This window comes from Phalacrocorax aristotelis, chromosome 1, assembly GCF_949628215.1.
Source record: "Phalacrocorax aristotelis chromosome 1, bGulAri2.1, whole genome shotgun sequence".
NCBI lineage: Eukaryota > Metazoa > Chordata > Aves > Suliformes > Phalacrocoracidae > Phalacrocorax > Phalacrocorax aristotelis.
In genome coordinates, this window is record NC_134276.1 from 165,725,343 (window position 1) to 165,746,572 (window position 21,230).

A 21,230-nucleotide genomic window follows, 5' to 3' on the forward strand; every position below is an offset into this window, starting at 1 on the left:
TACAAGCCAACTCTCCTGCTGCCTGTAGCTAGCCCAACCATTCCACTCCAATGGACATGAACACCTATCCTGCCAAATGTTGCTAAAGGCATAACAACGGCTCCATCTTTTCTGTCACCTTCGGATCATGACATGCACATATCCACAAATTACCTTAACAGGATGTTATATTATAGTTTTATCATATATATGCTATTTGGGAGACAGACTGGTGCTGGTGTATAGTCATATCTTTTTAGCAGTGAAATTTAACAGCAATGCAGAGCAGCAAGTACTTTGCTACGTTGCTACAGGAGATACTAAGAACACCCCCTCTGGTTTTAGATCAGCTTAAATATGCAAGCTCTTTTCTCCCCCTCATGTTCCATTTTGTGGAAGAAAACCCCAAATGATTTGATAATTCAGAATCCCTTGAGAAGCTAAAAAATTATGGATATACAAATATTTTTATCCCAAATATCCCCAAAACTGAATGCTGGGAAATTCTGAGCAAGAATCTGTGCACAATCTCAGTGGGTCCACAAGCCACTTTGGACCAAGAGGCTGATTTAGATAGGGCTCAAAGATAATATAACTCCTTTAACCTTCTGAAGATGGATCCTCAAAAACTGAGGTGCCTAAAAATAAGAATTTTCATAAAAAAATAGGACTTGACTGTTTTTGTGTGGCAACATGGAAGCATGCTCTGTTGGTTTTGGCTGAGGTAGAGTTTATTTTCTTGACAGTATGTAGTATGGGGCTGTGCTTTGGATTTGTGCTGGAAACAGTGTTGATAATACAGGGTTTTTTTCATTACTGCTGAGCAGTGCTTACACGCTGCCTCTCTGGCCATGCCACCAGGGAGTGGGCTGGAGGTGCACAAGAATCTGGGAAGGGACGCAGCTGGCACAGCTGACCCCAACTGACCAAACGGATATTCCATACCATATGACATTGTACTCAGTACATAAAGTGCATGGAAGGAGAAGGAAGGGGAGCAACATTTGGAGTGATGGCGTTTGTCTTCCCAAGTAACCATTACGCATGATGGAGCCCTGCTTTCCTGGAGGTGGCTGAACACCTGCCTGCCCATGGGAAGTAGTGAATGAATTCCTTATTTTGCTTTGCTTGATTGCGTACAGCTTTTGCTTTACCTATAAACTGTCTTTGTCTCAACCCATGAGTTTTCTCATTTTTACTCTTCTGATTCTATTCCCCATCCCACAGGGGGGGTGTGAGCAAGTGGCTGTGTGGGGCTTGGTTGCTGGCTGGGGTTAAACCATGACACATGCTCAGAGATCATGTTTCTGCTACTTAATTGTCATTTTATTACCACTTGTCACACCAAGCCGTCAAGTATACTCTAGCTTTAGATAATGCAAGCTGAAGATCAATATTCCAGAAACTGCTCTTTGGAAGCTTTTAGGCCTGTTAGTAACACAAAGGAGTGAATTTCCTTAAAAATTCTTACTGGCAATGTCTATAATAATTATAGAGCATTTTCACATGTTAATGGGGGTGGAAAAAAATTATTTGGTTTAAAAGCACCAATACTGGAGAATACCCCTTAATAAAAATCCTGAGTAGAAAACACCTGTTTTGCAGAGACTCATAAAGCAGAAAAATTCAAGTATGAAAACCCAAGAAATTTTCTGCAAAGACTTGTTTTGAGTCCTTGTCACCTGCAGTCTGTTGTGAATATCAAATAATTAGGATAAACATGCCTAAATATTCTTTCTAGGGTGGTTGCTCTTGAATAGTCATTGTTACTTTTATTCTCAGTTGTTGTTAGAATTTAATAAGAATTTGAAAAGGCATAGCATAATGATGCTTTTAAAGATCACATATTTTTTTTCTTGCTAACATGAGTTTCCTGAGCATTTCCCTATTCAGGAGGTGCCTTGTGCAACTTCAGCTAACTGGTATATCTTTCTGTTTGGTAGACTTCCAAGAGTGACCATTCAACAGCAGAGATTATTTTTTTTAGTTACTTAAAATAAACATTTTGCTCTAAAGCTACTTTTTTTTTTAATCTCTCAGGCTGCAACTGAAGATAAAGATTTACTATCTCATTATTTACTTTTATGTGAATATACTAGTGTTATAAAAGACTTAAAACTCATTTCTACTGCATCAGAGCTAAATTCTGCACGTAAGCACTACAGGCCATTGTAGAGTCTTAGACACATTAAACACAGAAGCTGCTGTGGACAAACACTGTTAATAAATCTAATTTTGACGTCTAATAGTTTTAAACAAATCATCCATTTTTATTCTCCTCAGCCATATGCTTGAAATTGAGAAGATGATAACTGCTTCTTGTATTCAAATGTGGTCTCTTCCCAACCTGAATTTGCTTTTCTTTGTTTATCTACCTCACCTATTCAGCCTCTGAAAGACTACAGTGCCTTTTCAGCCTCTCCAGTCTACATCCCAGCTACCCCAGGCCTATATCTGGGCTGTGTGGGTGTGGAGAAGAGGGGAGAAACCAAAAATCTCATATTAAGATTTCCTGATGTAAAAAGCTTTTTAAGTTACAAAACTTAAGGTTCACCCTAAACTTATAGATTACATAACGAGGTGACTCAATTTCAAATTATACTAACCTGACGGTTTTCCTTCTACTACCCAAGTAATACCACCACCAAATGACCTGACACTACCAATGTATGGTTCCTTTTTCATATTGCAAAAATCAGGAAGAGTACAGGGTTTTACACATTCTTAGACATTTTTTATAATTCAAGAATTTAAGTTGCTGTTTCTCACTTTAGAAAATTGCTACACAAAGCACTCAGTTTAAAATAAAACCAGAAAAGAGGGAAACCAGGAAGCAATGCCATGCATTTAGATTCTTAGTCTGCATAAGAGTTTTCAATCTATTATGGAAAATTCCCACTGAAATTCCAGATTCTTTTGGATTCCAGAGTTGCATCAGTTTTGGGTAGGACGGGTGTCTTCTGCTGTTGTTAACAAGGGTAGTGTTTCTTCTAGCACAAGCCTTGAGATCATTCCACAGTTACCTTTAAGATGCGTGGACCAGTTGATTCTTAGTCCACAGCACATTACATGTGAAAAGAGATGGTTTCATGCAGTGCCTAAGATACACAAACCTTCAGTTGTGACAAGCTCATCACTTCTGCCCCCAAAAATTACCAGCTGCAAAAATGTGAATGTACCCCAACACTTTGGAACAGTTGGAACTTCAAATCCAGTCTTGAATCCCAGACTGCAGCATTTGCATGACATTATTAGTTCACACAGCCATTCAAGCGTGTAAAGAATGGATTAAAGCAACAGGAATCTTAATATTTCTGATGATTTCTACATAGGAAATATATACTGTTAGAATCCTTAGACACGTAATAATTCAAATCTTACTGTGACTTCTCTCATAGTAAAAGATTTCTTACTGGCCTTCAATAACCCATTGAACTTTCTCAGAGATTTTAGTAACACATACTCACTTATCATTCAGTTCATCACTTTGTATGTTCCTTCAGTTATAATTTCAATGCATCTCAATTTGATTCTTCTACCATAAACACAATTTGGCATCCAAGGGATAACTTACTTTCTTGTATTGCATTAAGAATTTCTGAAAAGTCCACATCTGTCTTCTGTATGTCTGGTTTTATCCATATTTGCGTTTCCAGCTGGTTAACCTGCAAATCCTCTCTTCCTTCTGAAGAAATTCAAGAAATTGATGGGGTTTGTGACAGTACAGTAGAAAATCCAGCCAAGGGGCTTTCAGGTGAGGGAATATACACATTGAATAAAGCTATTTCATTTTTTTCCCCCAGCAGAACCAATTTTATTTCAAACCAAACAGCTTTAGATAGAACATAGACTGATTTAAAGCTGAAGAGAATGAAACAACAACATTCTCTGCTATCAGGAATGATGCAGAGTCACCACTGATGAGTCCCTCATTCAAGTGAATACGTGCTGCCATGCCACGAGCATCCCCTCACCATACCATCTACAAACTAACTCCAAAATGTGGAAACAGACGAGACGCATTGTTACAAATGACACAGCACTACAGGACCAACCAGGCTAAAATAAAACACACTAACACACAAAGGATTAATTAAGTCTCAAGACAGAAAACAACCATTAGGACAAAAAGAGCACAGTTAGCATATTTTAGCCACAGGACACCACACATTCTCACATGCCAAGCTGATGGCATGGCATGGTCTAGGAAGTACTCTGGTACTGCAGTCTATTTCGAAGGGGGTCACACTGGTATGCAATGGTTGCTGTTTAAAAGCCCAGCAGAACAAAAACATAAGCTAGAAGGTCACAGCAAACCTGCTTTAAAGGTAGTTGCAAACATATTTTTTACTATGAGGGTAGTGAAACACTGGAACAGGTTGCCCAGAGAGGTGGTAGATGCCCCAACCCTGGAAACATTCAAGGTCAGGTTGGATGGGGCTCTGAGCAACCTGATCTAGTTGAAGATGTCCCTGCTCAATGCAGGGGGGTTGGACTAGATGACCTCTAAAGGTCCCTTCCAACCTAAACCATTCTATGATTCTATTTGCACATGTAAATAGGAACAAGGTTTGCCCATTTTAGTGTTCTTTCAACATGAGCAAAGAAAGGAGGAAGTTTTGAAAACACACCCTTTCCATGCAAAGGTAGCTGCATGTCAAGAGTTGACAGGAAACGGTACTGGGCAAACGGGCTCAAGCTGCTGGCTACAGGGTGCTCTGATGCAGCCAGGCACAAGGAGGGAGCTATCAGGCATATGGCCGGTTTTAAAGAGTAGCGGTAAACCTGACCTTTCACAAGGGCATCTGTTAGAAGTGATGCTCTTCTAACACAGAGACTGTGTAATTAATACACAGTCAGCAGAGAGCTGCAGTGGTCAGAGAGATATCTAGGAAAGGACTTCACAACAAAAAGGCCATAGTAGAAGAAGAAACCTTCGGGTCATTTAGTCCATTACCATGCCTTCACTAGTGGCCATTATTCATGCTTTTGACGGAAGCATTTTCCTTCTGCAGCCTGCCTATAACAAGCTGGTCTTGTTTTGAGTTCCTTCCTAGTCCACCGCATCTTCCCCCTCCCCTCGCCAACTGAATATCTCACCACCACCTTGACGAAAGCTATGCATTATATTCCTGGGCACAAATCACTCAATCCTATTTTAAAGACCCTCCTTCACTTTTTGGAAATACAGACCTCAAAATGGGTATACATACACCAGCTTCAGCCTTTTTTATTTCCCAATGTTAAAATATTATACACTCAAACCATCTCATGCTTTTCCCAGAGTATTCTTTTGTTCCACAGCAAAGATCCACTGTTAACATCAGAGACAACTCTCCTTGAAGATTCCTGTAAAGTGATCTGTCATAGCAGCAGCAGGAGTCAGCATTTAATGATGTAGAACAAAGAGAATTTCTTAAGTGAGACAGCTGATTATTCATATAATAGCAGCCTAGGGAAATCTGCAGATGGCCTCAGAAGTGGGAGGCTAGGATTTGCCCCAGAAGAGAATTCTGGAGACAAAGGAAAAACACTGCAGCTGCTGGAAAAGACATATCAACAGTAGGATGGAGGTAGAGAAGTAAGCAATGGACAACAATTCAGCTCTCCGGGACAGCAAAGCAGGTTTGCAAGTGATATAATTCAGTTTCGTGTTAAATACTCAACTACCACTTCTAACATATACAATTACTTATTTTCATTCTCAAATCCACCAGCCTTTCTTCTCCATTTCAGCCCTTGTTAGAGCAAAATAATGACAATACCAACAAATATAAAATACCCCCTCCTCCCCAAAGCCCTCCATCCTTGTTAAACCCAAATCACTGCTCCTCAGGACGCTCAAAGGTAGCAGGATCCCTCCAGCATCTCCAACAGACCTGAACTAACTGGGCCAGGCAGAGAGGAAGTGACAGCCAGCCAGCAATGACTGTCCTGAGGTGCTGATATCAGATGGACTATCTAATCACAGGCGTCTTAATAAAATGAAGCTGCTGGAGCTTCATGTGTTGGTATATATTCAATTTCAAAGCTAGTTTTTAATTAATGAAAAATACTGTCTAGAAAGTGGTCAGAAAATGTCCAGCCTAGACCTGACTGTTGTTCAGCCTAACACAGCCTACAAAGCCAAGACAAGTTTTGCTGCATTCAAATCTCCTCTCCTGCATTTGACTCATTTGCAGTACAGGGAGCTTCCAGCAATCTACAAACGACAGTGTCGTATGCTTCTCTGATTCACAGTAACCTTAATATCTGGCCTCACTGCACAAGTACCAGACCAACAATATCATCCTTTGATTTCAGTCAAAATTGTAGGCATAATCTTCTACCAGTCATCTGTGATTTAATGCATGGTTAATCACAAACTTGCCTTCAACAACACAAGGTGAAAAAGAAATGTATCTGCCAACATCATAGCTTCTAAATAAGTTGTTGCAGGAACAGTTTCTTCTCCCATGATCTTCATGGTATCAAATAGAGAGACTTGAATCAGGGCACATTTACTTCTACCCTCCTCCCTCTCCCTCAGCACCCACGCTGCAGGAGGGAGCACTGCATTTTTTAGCTGAAACAACCCCTGTGTGTTGGGTCATGGACTGGACAAATTAATGTTTGATGATTTGTTGGCAGACAGAGGTTTCAGTCCAGCAGCTCTATCCAATGTTCAAAAGAGATTTATTTTCTTTATCTTACCACAGATCTCCAATACAACAAACCAAGATGGTATCTGGTGTCACTGTTGCTATTGAGGGAACACTAGCCTGGCTTTATCATTTCCTTCTTGCTTTAGCATCTGCTGATTTATGCTTTATCAGTGACACGTCCCACTAAGTAAACTCTAAGCGATATTGCCTGGGAGGCTGGGAGGGAAAGACCCTCTTTCCATACAAACATGAGAAGTAAACACAAATAAAAGTGAAGTAAATATTAGATTTATCAAATGTTATCTGATTTTATTAAAAGATCAGTCTGAGATTTTTCTCAACTTACTGAGACGTTTTAGTTCTACTGAGTTCATATTTTAAACTAGCTCGTGATATTCACTCTGATTCACTCATTAATGCGTGAAGTAGTGCATAAAACAGCATACTTTTTCCTTTATTTGTTTTGAAGGGTCTTTACTAATTAGGTTAGAAACACAAATGAGATTTCAAAAAGGCATTTCATTTTTAGAAGCTGAATGAGATGGCTTGATCTAAACCAGAATTTTAACATACTTCTAAATATTAAAATGATCACATGTCTCAGATAAGCAAATTATGTAGCAAGGTAGTTAATAAGGCACTAATGTTGAACAAGGTCATTCTCACTGCAGTGAGAGAGATTTTGAGTCTGCTTAAAATTAAGAACATACTCAGGTTCTTTGCTGGATGAGAACTTGTTACATGTATTTAGTATCTAGCCAATAATCACAATCAGCTCTTTAGACTTTACAAGCAAAAGCCTATTTTCTTGCAGTGTAAACACCTGGAGCTAGATTTTGAAAGCCTGCACATTTTTACACATGCACTGCAATGTGCAAATCATATTTGTAGCTGGATACCCTCATGTTGTGGTCTAAAACAGAGCATGAGCACTTGGGTGCACAGAAAAATGTGTATTGTTTCAGTATTTGGCACAAAAATAAAGAATATAAAATTAAGCTGATGGAACAATTGCTGCTATTTCTCAAGGCACAGTAAAGTGTTCATATTTACTCCATATTTTTGAATGGACATATCAGAACAGAGCTGATCTTTGTAATTCACTGAGGCAGCCAGGGCTTTCTCAAGAGTTTTACCACTTACATTCTGCTCGTTGGTTGGAATAGAAATACTTGACATAGTTGCTTTCTGAAATCACAGTCACTCTCCTTTGCCCTCCCTTGTTTCCAGTTAACTCAACAAGTGAAAACAAATGTTTCGTCTACAGCTCTAGAAGCTTCTGTAGAGAAAAATTTACAGCTTCAAAGGATCTTTCTGAAAAGGCAGGTAGCCAGCACCTTCTATCAGTATAGTAAACTGATTTAGTATTTTTTTAAAAAAAATAATTTTGGCAGCAAATATGTACTTTCACAATGGTTGTGCTTCAGCATGGACATTAAATACAAGTAGCAAATAACTAGCATGCCATGTGAGTAGGTGCTCCTATCACAGTGCCATCTATCTCTAACAGGGCAATATTTAGCAAGAGCAAATATAATTCTGATATGAGCAGTTTTGTTTTGCTACATTAAGTACTGCCTGTAGTTTCTACAGATAAGTTGCTCCTTCTCACCAGAGCCTCTTCTTTACAGCAAGCAGAAAGCTGCTGGGCATGGTGCCCTTTTCACTAAAGGCAACCCCAGGTCAACATGGGGTGAAGGATCACCCCTGCAGGTACATTTTCTACTGGCTTCTCACTCTTGAACAGAGATGCGAAGTTGCAATACCAGCATTTTTTCAAGACCTATTTTTCCCCTCCTCACAGGGATTTAAGAACAAGAATATCTGGAAATGTCAGCAGGTCTTTTGGGAGGTCAGGTTAACACTGATGATCTGCAAGCCACCCATGCACAGGGCAGTAACACTGCTGAGTCATGCTTACCTTTCTCCTGTGGTCCTTGCTCCCCATATGAACTCTACTCTTGAGGCCTCGCTCCCAGCTGAACCACCGCACACCAGCAAGGTGGCTGCAGATACACTCATACAAGAGGACAGTTCCCTCAGACCTGCATGGTTTCCCATCAAAAGCCTCACTTAAGTCAGTGCAAAGGTTGCATGACTTCTTCACAAGTATCTTCTCAACACATGATGCAGAACATATCCTGTGTCCTACCTTGAGCTGCCCCTTACCCACACAGAAGGAAAAGGCTTCGTTTTCAACCTGCAACTCCTTGGCCCACCAGCCTAACACTTGACTCCTTTCCGGAACAAGATCATTACCCAGACGCTTTCTTTCTGTCCTTGCCCCTTACCAGTAGCACTAAGCTTCCTCTGCCTTACACCTTTAACACAATTTCAGATTTCTACAAGGCAGGGCGGGACATGGGGGGTGACGAGTTCCCTTTGTCTTTCATATTGATGCTTGTTTCCAGTCTCAGGTTCCTTTTGAAGATGGCAGTGGGGATATGGACAGAAAAAGTCATGTGTTTAATTCTCTGTTTCTAAGAACTTGTTGACATATCTGTATATTTAAGATAGTGCAACATATGATGGTTAAGACCAGCTGTCTATCACACCTGCAGTAGCTTCTGTATGGCGTGGCAGTATCAGCACATATATACTTGTAGTGACAAATTGAGAGTATCTTAAAGGCTCCAATTTTCCCTACGTTAAGGTACTTTTACCTGTGTATGTCACAGGATTTGCCCCCATCTATCTACAAAACACATCCACAGTTTTGGAAGAATTATAAATAATAAGTAACAATACACATTGAAAGAGAGGCCTTTAGAGACTTCTGATTTAAGCCAAAGCATTCCCTCATATCAGCATTAATAGATGATGTGCTTCCAAGACTGAAAAGATTGGGTGTCCTGTGAAAATATTTACAGACATTTGAAAAACATCTGACCTGGTAGTTTACCATATATGTCTATAAATACATAAGGACTTGGATATAACTCTTGATAGTCTGAAGTGGTTTACCAGTTACCTTAAAAAAAAAAGTGTATACTCTGTCACTATTCAGCAGAGCTAATCAAATTTTCCACTACGAAGAAAACACCATTTATCTTAATGGTTGTCTCACTGATTATGGACAAAATTATGTGTCTGCATGTTAGTGTCCAAGAACCAAAATCTGAGTGTAAAAGCACAAAAATATCTTATTAGTAGTTTTGAAAGTCATTGGAATACATACATAGGGCTACTTCATTTTCCGTAAGAAAGTCCAATGAATGTTAGGGGAAAAAAAACCAAACCAGAAATTCAAAACCCAAATCATTCTGATTAGCATGAAGAACCTATGCCATAGATGGTTTTGTGCATAGTCATGTCAAGGGTATGGGAATAACAATACTGGATTTATTTTTGAAAGGCCATTTAAAAATAGTTTCCCTTTGTATTGCAATACACTGTAAGACATGATGTATGTTTAATTATGTTAATACAAAATCTCTTCTTATCTTCCAGAAGCAGCAGTAGCTAAAGGGAGATTTTTAAACACCTAATATTACTAACTTATCACAGACTAAGATATTTGGAAGACACATGGTGTTCATTCCCCCCTCCATTAAACCCTGGCTGGCATCAGACACAGAGAAGTCCACTCAACCAATTAACTACAGAGAAGTGGCGAGTCCTGTGTTCAGCACTTGTTCTATCTCACTGTCATGCTGTGTATGCCTTTTCCACAGGCAACATGGATGGATAGCCCTTGGTACAAAGCCATACCTTGAAAGTCTCCTCTGCTGCCAAAATAGCCTGAACACTAGAGTATGGGGACAGGGTCCTGCTAGCCCTCAATTCTTGCATTTCTAATTTCCTGCATTTCAGTCACTGCCCAGTATGAATTGCAGGCATGGGGACAGTCAAACCCACCAACACTGTGCTCTTATCGTCAAGAGGGAGGCATCTCTTAAGCAGCAAGTTCAAGCAGGACAACAGCTGAGGAGAGCTGATAATCCACGTCTCCCACCTGGACAAGTACCCAAATCATTGGATTGCTGTGCAAAAACACACAGCCTCCTTCTTTATTTCCCATCTACACTCAGAAAATGCCTCAATATTCTGAGAGTTGAAAGGACCCAAATGTCCACACAGAAGCCCCAAGCATAGTATGTCACATATTCGTTTGCCTAATATTTCCAATTACCTGGCTCTACATGGCCCCTGTGCAGATCCTTACACAATCAGTAGAGGAACAGTGTTGCACAATGAGCCTTTGGCATTACCCCCTAGAAGCACTTCTTTTCACTGATAATACAAAGAGACAGGGCACCAAAGTGTGTGCTCTCCTACTGGGACCAAAGCTATCCTTTTCAAGTGCCACAATGCCTGAGATAGGAATTCACAGTAGACAGTCTGAAAATGGCACAAAGCCACAGTGTGTAGCTAAGCAGAGACATTTCTGCACAGTTCTATGTTGCAAATGAGAATCTAGAAAGAAGTCTGAGATCTAAATGGACTGAACAATTCAGCCCATTTCCTATTACTTTTATTTATATAAAGGTGACAGGAGGAATGATTGCCTTTTAGTTCTACCTCTTTCCTCTTATACTGTGAGTGCACATATAAAAACACAGCTATCGAAGACCACTATTGCATATGTTCAAACATTTGTCCATGTTTGAAAAATCTAACTACTTGTGATTGATACAACCCTTAGTTACCATCTACCTTTAACAATATCAGGATTTGGTAGCAGGCAATTCATAAAGAGGAGAGGAAAAAAACATTTGCTGAATAAACTGTTTATTGCAAAAAGCTTGCCCATTTCTCAAGTCAGCAGTTTACTGATGAGACAAGCAGAAAAACTAGCTGCATGACGATAAGAGGCATGACCTAGCAAATAACTTCAGGGCACCAAAGATTTACTTCATTATAACATGGGACATCAAGAAAAGCTTTTACAAGATACCAGATGTCTCTTCCAGGGGGATTTTAATGTAACAACCAATTCTACAGACTCACATTATACCATAGCCTATTGCTGCCTTCACAGTCTAAACACATCCTGGTAATTCATTCCTGCAGAAAGTACCAGCAGCTAAACCATTTTGGGAACTTCAGCTGTCCTGAGGCCACTGAGGAATGAACATAGCATAGGAATGTGAAAATGCTTATCCTAAAGACAGGACAGCAAAACAGAGGTCTACCCAGTGCAGGACCCTATTTCTGACAGCAGATGTTTAGGCAAAGGGAACATGAACAGGGCAAGCACATCCTGTCTATCCCGTCTGTCCCTTCCAGCTTGCAGAGATTTAGAGACTTCTGGAGTGGAAGTTTTCATCTAGATGATAATGATTCATGGCTACCAACGCCTTTTTCCTCTACAAATCTGTTCCTTTTATACTCACTGTCACTTGTGAGCTAACAGGTAGCTGTCGTATTCTTCCCTCCCGCCTTTTACTTGCCTTGTTTCCAGCCTTTGTTAGGTCTGCTGCTCAGTTACAGTGTCATTGTAAGCCCTGACGTCCAGGCTAGGGCCATGAAGCCCAGAAATTCACTGTTACCACAAAGCCTTTCTTTCTTTAATCTCAGACAAGAGCTATCATGTTGACCCATGAAATATGCCTTCCTGTACATTATTTTCAGCAAATGTCATTAAGCAGAGTCTCCTTTGCAAGCAATAGGAGAGCATCTGAATAGCAAGGGTCATAATTTTGAGGCATTCTGGCAGCACAAAGGGCCTCGAAAGGATGTGCAGTTTTGATGACCTTTAAAAGCCTTCCGGTGTCATCAAAGTGCAGGTTATTGCTTTATGCTGTCAGGTGCTGAATTCCTTTCCTGTGCTAGGCGTGTTCCTAAAACAAGGTCTAAATAAAGTATTAAACTACAGTGTTATCTACCTTTTTCTATTTTAAATACCCTAAATGCTGCCAGTAATGAAGACCTCAAAAATGCGTAAGTTTAGTACTCCATTGGAACTCTGAAGCACAGCATGGTATAGAACTGCATACACCAAGGATGTGACTAGCAAATATTGTGCCTCTGTGGCGTTATCCAGCATACAGAAAACACGTCTGCTTTCCTGAGACATCCAGCCACTCATGGCACAGGGAAGGGCAGTGGTCTGCATGACCCAAAGGATGTTCTCTTCTGGAACAAGGAAGAGATCAAAACTGATGTCACCTTTGCTTTGCTGCTGCCCTTACGCCTGCTGTAAGCTGTGATACTGAGTTTTATGAAATTCTGGGGGGCTTTTTTGGCACCACAGTACATTGCATGGGTTGGAATTGCTAGTGGGTTCTGATGCCTAGATGCACGTACGTGTGTCACCAAAGGAGCAACTTCCACCCCCCCTTTTTTATTTATTTTTAATTATAAAGAAAGGTCTGCCTTAATTCTGAGATTTCAGAATGAACCAGCAGGCTTGGTGTTAGGAAAGAGGTCTTGCTATCTTTTGGACTGGAACAAACCTTTTGTGGAAATGAGTAACGCCATGCAGCCCTGTTACAGTCAAATCCCTTTTCTGATCTTAAAAGCATCTCTGCCAAAGTAGAAGCTAGTTTGTTCCATCTTTTGACAGTCTACCTGCAAGAATCTTTCCTTAGAACATATGAAACATATTTTACATTGAAATAGAAGCTTACATAATACTAAGTGTCTTTAAGCAAGAACTACAGAGCTAAGAAAAAGTCACATTTTTCAGTCAGGCATTATGGGAACATAATAACTGATTATTCAAAGCCCTTCTCATTGCTTCTGAAGGATATTTTTTAAATAAAATGAGTCATTCCTTTCTCAGAAACATTGCAAAATTTTATATATATTGTCTATTTTCTTTAGCAAAAGCTAGAGTGGTCAAGAATTTTCTTAATTGCTTTAATACAATTATGGTACACTGGTCTCAGAACATTATAACCTTGCCTTGGGATCAGCAATACTCCATGTTTGGTGCCAAACCACATCTGGCTGCCTGTTCTGTTTTGGACAGGTTTCCCCTTCCAAGGAAACTCTCTGAGGGTGGAACGATCGAGAACATCCACAGAAAGCAGGACTTTGCAGCCTTCATGAGGTGACTACATGTTGTAAACTGACAACAGCAGCTATGGGAGTCAAAATCTGAGGGTGAGCTGTACTGATTTTAAAGTAACCATACGTAATTGATTGCAAGAGTGAATGAAAGATCATTTTATAACAGCAAACAGGAGACTGATCAAAGCAGGAAGGAAAAAAAGAAGTCTTTGAAAACACATGAGTTTAAAAATACATACTCCCCAGAGAAGTAGAACACCCTCAAAGCCACCAGTTAAGATTAATATTATTTTGAAGCCCCTTACTGAGGGTGTGCACAGGTCCCAGGTAGGATCAGTACTTGTGCATGTCACATGCAGCACAAATTGATACAGAGGGATGCAACTTCTGCCTAAATATTTTAAAATTAAACAAGATAGTTAGCATTGAAAAACAGTGCTTTATCATCTAGCCTTTTTTTTTTTAAAAAAAAAACCATGCTGTTTGCAACACTGTTCTCCAAACTGCTAGAATGAATACTTTAGGAGACTATAGCTTAGGAACAGAAATTTTCAAAGAAGTGTCTTTTGCCCTAGAAAAGTAAAGCGATGAATGAAATGGGCTGAATGACTAAGCAAATGATAGAGGATTTCAGGCTCTACATCATCTGCTAGCTAGTTCAGCTCTCAAGTTCAAAGTACTGCATAATCACCATCTGACGACCTGTCACTCAGCCCAGTGACAAAAGGTCCTCATTGTAACTGAGGTAAAGTGATCTTAGGAGCTTTGCAGAGGCGCTAGAGCACGAACAGTCAGGAGAATGTACTGTGTCTGTTCAGTAGGGAGGTATTTTCAGCTCACGCTTGAGATACAGACAAGGAAGAAATTTTGTTTGGTGTATCAAACTTGCATTGGATTGAATACAGGCTGTAGATAAAGTATGCAGGCTGGTATCTTTGTCATTAGTGTCTCTTCTGCATAGGGACATTTCTTGTAAACATATTTTTGTAACATGAAAATTAGCATAATGAAGGAAATATTACACTTCTTTGAAATCTGCTCGCTTTCTCCATGCTTCATTCCACATGGAAGTTCTATGTCCAGCAGAAGGCATATTGAAAAAGACTCCTCCCCTAATAACAAGTAAGATAACATCATTACTGTCAGTGTGAATTCAAATTTTCAGGTGAGTTTACATCAGCCATTCCCACACCACGCATGTGTTTGCTGCCAAGAAACGTTTGCATGACCGAGCTTTCTGGCAGGATTATGTGCAGAAGTTTATTCTTTTAATCTGAGAGAGATGTATGCCACACGCCCTGCCAGTCAGCAGAGAAAAAGAGAATGTGACTTAACCAACAAGTCACATCTAACTAACACGGATCTCCTAAAGACCATTCACAACCAAATGTGAATGCTGACAAGCATGTGCACATTCTGTGATGAGAAAAGGATCTTTCGCACAGCAAATTATCACTTTTGAAGGACTCAGTTCTAGCTTCCTTGATGATTCAAAGTTCATTAAGTTGTGACTAAGCTCATTAAACATACGTTTCCTTTTTCCCTTTAGCTTTGATTGCCACAGTTTCAAGAACCATGCATTTTTCCTCACCTCCTAAGTCAGTTGTTCTGTTGGCCAACACCATTAGCTCTTCTTTCTTATTTTCATGCCGAATAACTACAAGCATCAATAAAAATGCTACAGTTTGATGAGCAATAAAAAAGAGAATCCAAAAGTAAAGAAAAGCATACCTAAGGCAAACACATCTTCCTTTAACATTTTTAGCATGTCTATCAGATACTATTTGTCATAAAAGGCAAGGGACTGCCAAAAAAAGATTCTCACTGAATTCCAATCCCACTAGACTTCCACCGTAATGCCAGAAACCAGTCCTTTTTAGTAGGTGCACTTCCTTGCCATTGAACATAAAGTTCTTCCAGACATCATGGATATGCCTATATCATTTCAGGCAGTAAGGAATCTCCATACCAAAATGTACCATTCTTTGTCTTTGAAGGAGACATTTTTAAACAGTAAACTCTTGAAAGAAAAAACTTCTGGAATATTTTTATGTTTCCTGGAGTGAAGACTTTTTACATATTTACTAAATTCTGGAAATAAATTATTTCAGAGACAACCCTTCCTGTTGGATATGCAGATTGCCTGTGGATATTATTTGTACAAGTGATATAAATGAATTTCTACATTATTATATGTACACTTCTATATAAAACTCAAACCACATTAAAATTTAACCAGAGGCCTTTACAGGAGTCATAGAGAAAGAAAATCTTGCTGGGGATCCTCTGAATCCCTATTATTACAGAATGAGTAACAATTGTTAGCAAGTATTGCAAGTGGAAAAGACCTAGGAAGATTCCAGAGTTTCATACAATGAAAGAATTCGCTTTACTGCTGCTTAGACTTATTAAATAAGGCAATTTTTCCACAGCCAGCAAATGTAATGACTGCTAGAGAAACTAGGTTTGATAAGTTCTGCAGAGTCTGAGAATAAAGGACTTTGTCACCAACAGGAAGAAGTAAGGTAACATTGTCCTGACCTGGAATAAAGTGTATCAATGGAAAGAGCAGGCAGAAACCCAGAAACTAAAGTCCTACTTACTCTACAGCAAAGGTGTAATGCCATCAGAAGTGAGGAAAGCATTTTTTTTGTCCCCAGACTTGCCTAACCCTGACATTGAGGGACAGTTTAACCTCCTTGTTAAGGCTTGTTCAGCACTTAGTTCTGCTGCTCTTACAGACAACCTAAAGGCTGATTACCATCCATTTCAAAATAAGCCTCCTATGCACAACACAGAGTCATCGACCACAAACCATCTTCAGGAGAGTTATAACAATTTACAGCAGCCGAAGGTTTGTCCCAAGTGCTTTGAACCATGTACTTCAGCTGCCTTGTACCCTCTTAGCCACAATATACCACAACTGTTCACATAAGTGGGAGATGGTAACTAGAGGTTTCTCAAAACTAAAAATACTGTCCCTCCCTGATTTGGGAAGGAATGCACATTTGTCTGAATATCATTGCTTCTAAACTTATCTGATTGTTTTTAATGTCTTTGCTTTTCTCCTTTTTAAGAGGAACTTCTCTCATACAGGTGTGCCTGCCAATCATAGAATGGTTTGTGTTGGAAGGGACCTTTAGGGGTCAGCTAGTCCAACCCCCCTGCATTGAGCAGGGACATCTTCAACTAGATCAGGTTGCTCAGAGCCCCGTCCAACCTGACCTTGAATGTTTCCAGGGTTGGGCATCTACCACCTCTCTGGGCAACATGTTCCCGTGTTTCACCACCCTCACTTTAAATTATTTTTTCCTTGTACACAGTCTAAATCTACCTTCCTTTTGTTTCAAACCATTACCCCTTGTTCTGTCACAACAGGCCTTGCTGAAGAGGTTGCCCCCATCTTTTCTATAGTCCCCCTTTAAGTACGATAAGGCTGCAATAAGGTCTCCCTGCAGCCTTCTCTTCTCCAGGCTGAACAGCTACAACACTCAGCCTGTCCTCCTAGGAAAGGTTTTCCAGCCCTCTGATCATTTTTGTGGCCCTCCTCTGGACCTCTTCCAACAGTTCCATGTCCTTGTGCTGAGGGCTCCAGAGCTGGACACAGTACTCCAGGTGGGGTCTCACCAGAGCAGAGTAGAGGGGCAGAATCACCTCTCTTGACCTGCTGGCCATGCTGCTTTTGATGCAGCCTAAGATACAGTTGGCATTCTGGGCTGCAGGCGCACATTGTAGGCTCTTGTCCAACTTCTCGTCCACCAGTACCCCCAAATCCTTCTCTGCAGGGGTGCTCTCAATCTCTTCATTCCCCAGCTTTTATTGATATCTGGGGTTGCCCTGACCCAGGTGCAGGACCTTGCACTTGGCCTTGCTGAACCTCATGAGGTTCTCACAGGCCCACCCCTCCAGCTTGTCTAGGTCTCTTTGGATGACGTCCCATCCTTCTGGCATGTCAACTGCACCACCCAGCTTGGTCATCTGCAAACTTGCTGAGGGTATGCTCAATCCCACTGTGTCATTGATGAAGATATTCAATACTACTGGTCCCAGCATGGACCCTTGAAGGACACTACTTGTCACCGGTCTCCATCTGGACATCGAGCCATTGGCCACTACCCTCTGGATGCGACCATCCAACCAATTCCTTATCCACTGAACAGTCCACCCACCAAATCCATACCTTCCCAGTTTAGAGAGAAGGATGCTGTGGGGGACCGTGTCAAAGGCATTACAGAAGTCCAGATAGATGTCATCCATAGCGCTTCCCTTGTCCAGGAAGAGATACTCCGGTATCGGGAGTCTTCACTTCACCATTAATAGCCATTTTCTTCCTCTCATTTCTCCATTTTCCTCTGTGTTTTGTTTTCAGTTACTTGATATCTTCTGATCTGCTTAAAATCAAAGCTCAGAAGTTTCTCTGCTTGTGGCTGAGCAGTACTTCTTTGCCAGTTGGCACAAGACAAAATTGTATTTATTTTTTTTTTAATAAGGCACATTACAGACAGCTTACTGCTCACTAGCTACTCTAACACCCAGAGTAACAGTAAAAGTCAGCCTCAGGCTCCTTGTCAGCTACAAATAAAACTGGCAGGGAAGCAAGCTGAAAAGGAGTGCGGTAACACTGAACAGTATCTGTAGTTCCTCTTAGCCCATAGGTACCTATGAACTTCAGGCAAAGGAAACAGCTGTAAATTAAAAAAGAAGTAATGATAAATAATAAAAGGTGTCATTCTGGAAAGAAGAAAAGTGGCCGGAGGAAACAAAGTGGTGTGCAGAAAACAGAAGCGGTATGCTGTTAGGGGGAAAAAATACAGGCATTTATACCTCTGTCATTTATCAAGGATCTTTTCTTTCCATGGTTCTGGCCTCTCTGATTGATAAGAATTAGAAATGCCATTTTAAGTCCTCAAAATAACTTTCTGTACAATCTATTATGCTAGACTGCCTTCATATTTGGAGCATTTGTTAACTGGACAAAGAAAATTTCAGACTGAATATAATGTATACTACTCCAACAGTGAGACCTACTTGATTGCAATAAGAGCACTCCAACAGAAGGAAGAACCCATATTGTATGAAATATTTAAAATTAGACTGAGCACAAACCTGAAGAATTTACCGTATGCAATAGCAGGAGGGTAGCTTGGAAATGGTGGTGTAAGATCTGCTACCTGAGTAATCAATATACATCAGAACATTTTTTTGTCTAAAATACGAAACTATTTCTGTTTATAATGCTTTAGATAAGGTACTGCTATTGGTCAACTAGTGTATTAGGCTAATTATTTTTGAAGCTACAGCTGTTAATCTGTGACTCAGTAAGAAGGAATAACATATAATTTAAGGTTTAAATTAAAATTTTCTCTTAGGAATGCTCTTTATTACTATTGCTGCCTGACCATAATCTTTCTTAGACTCTACTTACATGCAGCTCAAATGGTTGTAATTTAACCTGCACACAGAGACAAATTTAGTACTCCTATACAGAATGAAAAAGACCCAAATAATAAAAACATTGTTTCATTCCAGATGAAACAATGACTGTCTCAGCTGGTTAAGAGAAGACTCTTGTCATACAACCTATTTCTAAAAATCTGCAGCCTTTAAGGCTCTGGGTACTTTAATTCTTAACTTCAGTGAAGGTCATCATACTAAATTCCTCCTTGAACCAAGCTGCCAAGCATGTTCTCTGTAGATCACAGATGCTGTTATTGTCTAAAGAGCAGGCTATGACAGACAAAACTCATTTCATATGACTGTACTGAAAGCTAAATTCCTCAGAGAATCATCATCCAAATGATGCTCACTAATGAGCTCCACTTTAGGAAACCTCTGGGGTCTACCTGAAAAGGGATCTTTTTCTCAATCAGAAGCCAGCATATGTTCCTTGTACATTATTTAGTATTAAAGCACAGGCCATATCTGTCAACACATAGATGTAGGATGTGTAGCAGCTCAAAATGAACATAGTGATTGTGCATGTTCAAAATACTTTTTTCACAAACTGTGATGCAGGGGTTTTTTGTCAGCCTTTTAACATGCTGCAGTCATGATTATGCATCTTTAGCAACATCAACATTTCTGTAGTAGTAGTTTTTTTACTTCAAAGAAAAAACATAGAAACTGAAAAAATAGGACAAACAAGTGAACAGAGGAACTGAAATAAAGAAAGCACACAGTCGTGAGTCACTGTAAATTCTTAATTAATCTATGTTGACAAAGATTATGGTGACTAAATAGTATGGGTGCATGAAACTCATGGCAATAGACCTGCATAGCAACCCACAATAAATAATCTAAGTTTTCAACTTCTATAAAAATTAAACCATTTACTAGATCTGCAGTGTAATAGAAGCACTATTGAGGGTTTGCAGGCAGAACTGCCTCACACAAATAGACTCTGCCCCGCAGCACCCAACCAGCTGCATACAGGGTGCACCATGCCCTTTCCTGGGCAGCAACACTGGAAGATTATTGAGACCCTTCAATACAGAAGCAACAAAACTGACTTCATGGACAGCCTTAATTTGCTCTAGTCAGGGAAGAAATTTGGAGTTTAATTTTCACTGTGAAGAATGACTGAACATGGCCAGCACAAATGTACTCCCCTGTTATAAGAAAAGATACTTCTAAAATAGCTCTGGCAATTAACATAACAAGGAGTGAACTCATGATGTCAATTAGAATTTGATGGTTCCCAGGAGATTCTGGCTTTCTTTTAAAAAGTTTCATTTTGTTAACCAGTTAACGTATGTTGTAAAATCTCCCTCAGATCTAGAGTTTTTGTTTGCATTCTAGTAGCAAGACTTTGATCTACGCCCTGGATTGTGCCTTTGTTCAAAACCAACACTAGTGTCAATTACCTAGTTCCAAGGAGGATGCCTGTAGCCTCTAGAGCACTGCCATTAGCTCAGGGTTTATCAAAATTAAACATATATAAGGGGAGCGGTATTAAAAAAACAATAGCCCAAAGATACCTCTGCATTAATATTTTGGATAGCACTACATGTTGTATGCTTTCTTATGATTAAACTTACATTTTTATTTCCCACTTTCAGCTGTCCCAAGTTCCTATATTCTATAACTGACAAAAACACACCAACGTAGACAAAACATCAATCAACAGCTCTGACGATCGATAGATTGACCTCCATGCAAGCATGATCTGATGCTATTAATACCAGCTTCACAACATTATGGCACATCACACAAGAAATGAAACTGAAAAAGACGTCAAACCAAAGCCGTTACCTGGCTGATGGGTTTTTGCTTTTCCACCAGTGACTGCTGAAATACTAGATCCAGAAGATGAGGCTTCCATTTTTATTGACCTTCTGACTTGTGGGAGTGAAGGATGCCCGACCACAGGCGGACGCTGTGACACTGGGTAGCTTGCTGCAGTTCTCCTCTGACAGATTTGCACACGCTTTTCAGCCCCATGAATAGATAAACTTATACCTGACAGGAATAAGAATTAGTACTGTTAGATACAAGAGACCAGCATGGAATAACTAAAATACAAAAATTGCCACAGTTTAAAATGGAGCTGTAACAGCTTTCCTGAAGAGGGGAAAAGAAAATTCCAACCCAAGTATAAAAACATGAATTTTCTATGAATATGAAAAATGTGAACATCTTTGCTGCTGTGCT

At 40.0% G+C, this 21,230-nt stretch overlaps 1 protein-coding gene across 1 annotated transcript in view; it reads right to left on the bottom strand.

The window, feature by feature from the left end:
* The window catches only part of ANO4 (anoctamin 4), a 138,327-nt gene extending 117,343 nt beyond the window's left edge, over positions 1–20,984 (bottom strand). Inside the window, exon 1 of the mRNA XM_075080070.1 lies at positions 20,832–20,984. Coding sequence (XP_074936171.1) covers positions 20,832–20,901 — 70 coding nt within the window. The 5' untranslated portion in view covers positions 20,902–20,984. The remainder of the gene's footprint in view (positions 1–20,831) is intronic.
* Positions 20,985–21,230: the final 246 nt, after the last annotated feature.